The 6,733-nt window shown below is 39.3% G+C and overlaps 1 protein-coding gene across 1 annotated transcript in view; it reads left to right on the forward strand.

Annotated features, from left to right (window-relative positions):
• The first annotated feature begins 1,836 nt into the window (after positions 1-1,836).
• msi1b (musashi RNA binding protein 1b) overlaps positions 1,837-6,733 on the forward strand; it is a 24,621-nt gene continuing 19,724 nt past the window's right edge. Inside the window, exons 1-4 of the mRNA XM_034306270.2 lie at positions 1,837-2,061; positions 2,400-2,440; positions 3,685-3,766; positions 3,861-3,945. Coding sequence (XP_034162161.2) covers positions 1,895-2,061; positions 2,400-2,440; positions 3,685-3,766; positions 3,861-3,945 — 375 coding nt within the window. The 5' untranslated portion in view covers positions 1,837-1,894. The remainder of the gene's footprint in view (positions 2,062-2,399; positions 2,441-3,684; positions 3,767-3,860; positions 3,946-6,733) is intronic.

A 6,733-nucleotide genomic window follows, 5' to 3' on the forward strand; every position in this document is an offset into this window, starting at 1 on the left:
TATAAAAACAGCTACGATTCCTTTCACTGTACCTCCAGTTCTCTTTGCAGAACAGACAATCCTTACTGCCTGCATCTCCCCAAACACAAATATATTCCTTACCATTTTCTCTTATTTTGTTTTTTTTTTTAATCTTGTACCCGTATAAAACGTGACAAAGTTGCATGGTAGACTTATTTTTGTGAGAAAGTAGGATTTGGTGATCCGGCATGTTCACTACATCCACCAAATAACTGATTACACGTAATTAAAGTTGTAGCGATGTAGCATGAGCGAGTCAGCCATTCTGAGATGTTGAACATCGTATAGTGTGCACTCGGTCTATGTATAAACCTCAAGCGATGATGTGGTGTGATCTTCTGGTAATCAGTCCACATCATCGATATGTTGGTTCTTCTAGTTAATAGAACAATAATATATATATAATGAATATATGATAACACATGGCCAAAGGTTGGTGGACACCTGACCATCACAAACTTCCCTGAACTTCTCCCTGTGCACAAAGCGAGCTCCATGAAGACATGGTGTGTGAAGGTTGGAGTGGAAGAACTCGAGTGTCCTGCACAGAGCCCTGACCTCAACCCCACTGAACACCTTTGGGATGAACTGGAACTGGAGACTCCTTACCCAACATCAGCGCCTGATCTCACTAATGCTCTCGTAGCTGAATGAACACAAATCCCCACAGCCACGCTCCAACATCTAGTGGAAAGCTTCCCAGAAGAGTGGAGCTCATTATAACAGCAAACGCACGGGGGAATAAACCTGGAATGAGATGTTCAACAAGCACATGTGGGTGTGATAGTCAGGGGTGCACATACTTTTGGCTGTATAGTGTATTTAATTTAATGAAGCAAATAATTTGTTAAACATATTGGAATATTATTATTGAACATCAACATGCATTCTACAAATACTAACATCAACAACATTAATTATAATAATACAGTAAATAGTTCATCATAAGTACAAACTATGATAACATATGCAAATAAATACATTGCAATGATATTATTTGAAATACATAGAACAACAATAAGTATATAATGAATACATATTTATGTAAAATCATGAACAGAATAACAGTATTAACTGTCAAGAAGTATTCTAGTACTACTAACTACAACAAAAAAAAAAAACAATAATAATAATAATAATAAAAAACAATAAAGCTTACTGCGCTCCCTTCGCTGGTCAGATTTATGACATTTTGGAAGTTGCTTCTGCGATTCTTGACTGCTTTACTATGTATTTTTCTATTTCTTTTGATTGATTTTTATTTTTCCACTAATTCTTCCCATGAGGTGTTTTTTAATGATTTATTTTGTTGTTGTTGTTGTTTGTGTGTTTGTGTGTTTGTTTGCTTAATTGTTGTTGTTGTGTTAACTGTTGTTGTGTTTTTCGCTGCATTCTTGGCCAGGTCACTGTTGTAAAAGAGATTTTATCTCCTGGTTAAATAAAGGTTACTTACATCTTTACATATTGTGCATAGTGTTAAATCTGTATTTAAATCCAAACCCAAGCCGCTTGTTTCTCCATATGCCATATGTCTGTACTGTAACCCCGCCCCCTCAACATCAACATCAACATCACCCCATCACCCTCCCAATTACCCCCCACCCCCCCAAATACCCCCCTTCCCCCCCCCAAATACCCCCGCCCCCTTGTCCCGTCCGACCCCCTCGGGTGCACTGAAGCGTCGCGCGCTGTTCCGCGCCCTTACCGGTGCACATGGAGGAGGAGGAGGAGGAGAAGGAGGTGGTAGTGGTAATGGATGAGGATGTGGGCGTGGTCTGATCGCGCGTTCCCGTGCTGTTCCCCGCCCCTGTCTTGTGTGTGTGTGTGTGTGTGTGTGTGTGTGTGTTCTGCTCTCCGGTGTGAGTCTCCCTCCATGCCAGTCCCTCTCTGCTCTCTCTCTCTCTCTGCTCTCTCTCTCCTCCCTCTCTCCCTCTCTCCCTCTCTCTCTGTATCTCTCTATCACTCTCTCGGCTCGGACCGGACGCACGCCATGGACTCGGACGGCACTCAGAGCGGCTCGGATTCCCCGCACGACCCCTGGTACCGACATTTTATTTTCGTTCATTCTCCTTTCATTCCCCCGGGTTTAACTTTGTAACCTTCATCCCGGAGAGAAATAATAACAATCATAATGACGAATGAAGGCAAACAAAGGAGCCGAAACGTGCAGCTCACCTCTGTGTCTCAGGGGCTGTGTCTCAATCTGCTGCTGCTCAGTGCGCCGAGGGAGCGAGGGAGCGAGCCGAACACTCTCCTGTGCAAAACTAAAGCTCAGTCAGATGCTGTGCAGAAACAATTTAATTCACTGAAAAGTGCACTTGTTGATACTGTGTGTGTGTGTGTGTGTGTGTGTGTGTTTCTCTCTTATGTTCCGGCAGCAAAATGTTCATCGGAGGTTTGAGCTGGCAGACTACTCAAGGTGAGCAAAAAAGTTTTTGGGGGGTAAAAGAAAAGAAAAAGAAACTTTATTTCTCTAAAATATGCTAATTATAAAGCTGATTAAGGATTGGCGGATTGGATCAGAGCGCGCTTACACGCTCGTGCGTTTCTGTAAAAAAAAAAAAATAAAAATGTTTACAAGACAAAAAATAAGTAAATAATAAAAGTAAAATAATCAGTGTGTGTGTGTGTGTGAGAGAGAGAGAGAGAGAGTGTGTGAGTGAAATGAGTTCATGCTTTTTTTTTAATTTTTAAAAAGTTTTTTTTTCTAATGAAAGGTGTGTGTGTGTGTGTGTAACCTGAGGGTTGTGATGCTGTGTGTGTGTGTGTGTGTGTGTGTGTGTGATACACAATCGCGTTTAGCTCTTTGTTGAAGTGAAAAAGCACTAAATCCTTCCTGTCATTTGAACTCCTGTGAGTGTGTGAAGATTTATTTGGGAGACACACACACACACACACACACACACACACACACTTCCTCCAGGATGTTTTTGATCAACAGATAATTAGATAGTGATTAAAATCACGTGGTGATTTATTTGATGTCACAGCTTTTGAGTTTTTGTTAGTATAAAAATTAGTTTAGCATCATCGATTGTGTAAGAACACACACTAATATTCAACTTACTTTATTAGCTACACACACACACACACACACAAACTCACACTCACACACACTCATATAGTAGATGTAGCAAAAATTAAACATAGCGAAGAAAAAAAAATGTTCTTCATCATCTGGACGAAGTTTCCGTGTAAACTTTGTCTAAAGCTCTTTATTTTTACTGCGTCTGCTATAATTCCTCAAACACACAACAGTTACGTCCTCGACTGTAAAATATATTATTTATTATTTAATTATTACATATAATTTGTTCAAAATTCATGATATTTCACATTACTAAAAACATCTTTCTTGTTTTTTTTTTAAAATTCGTTATTATTTATCCTTTATTTTACGTAAGAAAAAGAAAAAAATTGTCGTACAAGATGCTTGTGCATTTAATAATAATGTTTTTGATTTTTTTTTTTTTAAATTATGATGTATAATATAATACTAAACACTTTTATCCAGCTCATAGAGCGAAACATCGTAAACAAGCAGAACAACCGAACTGAAGTGACGTTAAAGTGTAATGTACTATATATATTGTAAACAGTTATAACACAAATAAATTAAATATGAATTATATATATATTTTTTTGGTTTTGTTGTTCACACAGAGGGTCTGAAAGATTATTTCTGCAAATTTGGTGAGGTGAAGGAGAGCATGGTGATGCGAGATCCTGTTACGAAGCGCTCCAGGTGAGGCATCAACGCTGCATCTGTGGAAAAAACTCCTCAAAATGTTTTCACTTGTTTTTCATTTCTTTCTCAAATCTTTTATTTCTCTCCACAGGGGATTCGGGTTTGTCACGTTTGCCGATCAGGCCGGTGTGGATAAAGTTCTGGCTCAAACCCGACACGAGCTCGACTCCAAAACGGTGAGAGTTCACTTGCACACTTTGCTGATTTTTTTCCGCAATTAGGGATTTGCGATACGACAAAAATATCACTACGCAATGCCTGAAGATGTTTTCTTGCTTTATGATGCACAATAAGTTAATATTTTGGTGAACAGAATACCAGAAATCAGCTTTTAAAACACATTTCAAAAGGTGATTTTAACGGAGCTTACAAATGTCTTTTTGTGCTCCTGTTACGATAATTTTTCAAGTTTACAAGCTGTGATGCAAATGTTGACGTTTCTTAATATAGCGGAACTCATTGAAGTTGTTGTAGCGATCAATTAAAGGTGTAACTAAAGTGTAATTTTAGTCAAAAAGGGTCAACAGTTGATTTTTAAAAAATTGATCCAACATATCTGAGGTAAATGCTGGGTTCTTGATTGTTTTGTTATGCTAGTGATGATGCTAAGTGTAATTACAGTGTAATTTTTGTCATATTGTCTGTTTTTAGTAATTTACCAACAAATCTGAGGTAAACGGTGGTTTTTGATTCTTTTTTTATGCTAGTGGTGATGCTAAGCGTAATTGCAGTGTAATTTTAGTCATATTGTCTGTTTTTTGTAATTTGCAAACATATCTGAGGTAAATGTTGGTGGTTTGAGATTGTTTTGTTACGCTAATGGTAATGCCAAATGTAATTGCAGTGTAATTTTAGTCATATTATATGTTTTTTAGTAATTTACAAATATATCTGAGGTAAATGTTGGTGTTCTTGATTGTTTTGTTACGCTAGTGATGATGCTAAGTGTAATTACAGTGTCATTTTAGTCATATTGTCTGTTTTTAGCAATTTACCAACAAATCTGAGGTAAATGTTGGTGTTCTTGATTGTTTTGTTATGCTGGTGGTGATGCTAAGCATAATTACAATGTAATTTTAGTCATATTGTATGTTTTTTTTAGCAATTTACCAACAAATCTGAGGTAAATGTTGGTGTTCTTGATTGTTTTATTATGCTAGTGGTGATGCTAGCTGTAATTAAAGTGTCATTTCAGTCCTATTGTGTATTTTTTTAGTAATGTACAAACAAATCCAAGGTAATTGTTGGTGTTGTTGATTGTTTTGTTTTTCTAGTGGTGATGCTAAGTGCAATTACAGTGTAATTTCAGTCAGATTTGATCTTTTTTAGTAATTTACCGAAAGATCTGAGGTAAATGTTGGTGTTCTTGATTGTTTGGTCTCATTTCCACAGTCACTGTCTTTACAGATATGTCTAAAATACCGACCAGCTACATCCCAGCTATTTACTTTTTTTTTTTTAGCCTAAGTGTCACAGTTGTTAGCTAGCTTGTTGTCTGTGTTTCCCAGTTGCCTAGCAACCTTGTTCTCACAACTTTAACCACTTGAATGTGAGTTTTGAACAGTAGAGTTGTTCAGAAAAGCGTACTGTGACGTTGTTTACTGTGATATCGATATCGTATTGTTGTTTCGACCAGCGCTTCAGATCTGTGCTATTCTTTTGCCTGTTTTGATGTTACAGATTGTTCGATTGTGTCACGTTATTTCGACTGCATGGCCTCAGGTTGTGTTGCCAGGCCGTTAACTCGGTGTGAACACTCACTAGAGATGTGTGTGTGTGTGTGTGTGTGTGTGTGTGTGTGTGTTTTTTCCACAAGCACCTGCAGGAAGATTGGGAGATTTTGAGGGTTTGAAGTAAAAGGACACACACACAATAAGACTATTTTCTCTCTCTCTCTCTCTCTTTCTCTCTCTGGGCGAGAGATAATAGTCGAGACCTTTGGATAATCTGATATTGCGAATATTCTAGAAAGGACGAGCACGTTGTGAAGTGTGTGTGTGTGTGAGAGAGAGAGAGAGCTCTTAGTGCTATTCGAAGTCAAAATCAATTAGGCCCAGATTTGGCCTGGCATGGAGAGAGCGGGCGAGCGAGAGAAAGAGAAAGAGAGAGAGAGAGAGAGAGAGAAAGGCAGCATTCCCCTCCCTCCGTGAAGTTGTCAGGGAAGAGTTGTGATCGCTATGGTAACCCCAAACCCCGCACGGGATATTTGTCCACTTTCAGCGCGATTGATTCGATGATGTTTCCCGAAGCAGGATGTGATTCTCGGTTCTGTCGCAAAAACCGAGGTGTTCAGACAGTTAAAAGTTTTGAAACTGTGAATGTAAAGCGTTTGTGAATGTGTGTGTGAGTCTAAGTCTCTATGTGTGTGTGTGTGTGTGTGTGTAAGTGGGTGTGTGTGCAGGAGCTTTTGTCAGCCTGGGACAATGGCGCCCGTTGGTTGCCACGGTGACCATGGAGTCGCTCCCCCAGGGGGTCGAATAGAGGGAGGGAGAGAGGGAGGGAGCGGGGGATGAGAGGGAGAAAAACTTTCTCATCTCTTCCTGTAAACATCTGAGCAAGTGTGTGTGTGTGTGTGTGTGAGAGTGTGTGTGTGTGTGGTTAAGGTGTTCTGTTTGTGAGAAAGAATACAGGTGTATACACTTTTCCCATGTACACTTCCCTTCAGACAAACACACAGATTTTTGTGAGAGAGTGTGTGTGTGTGTGTGTGAATGTGTGTGTGTGTGTGTGAATGTGTGTGTGTGAATGTGTGTGTGAATGTGAGTGTGTCCTGCTGACCTATTTGAACCGCTCTCCGGGATCACATTCCTGAAAACACTCAGATAATCTTTCTGTGTAAGAACACGAATGGAGAGACTAGTGAACGAGGGAACATGGAGGAGAGAGGGAACGAATGTTGAGGAGAGTGAAGTTAGAAAACCGAGGGAACGAGGAAACATGGAGGAATTAAGGACCATGGAGAAT

Source organism: Pangasianodon hypophthalmus, chromosome 8, assembly GCF_027358585.1.
Source record: "Pangasianodon hypophthalmus isolate fPanHyp1 chromosome 8, fPanHyp1.pri, whole genome shotgun sequence".
Taxonomy (NCBI): Eukaryota; Metazoa; Chordata; class Actinopteri; order Siluriformes; family Pangasiidae; genus Pangasianodon; species Pangasianodon hypophthalmus.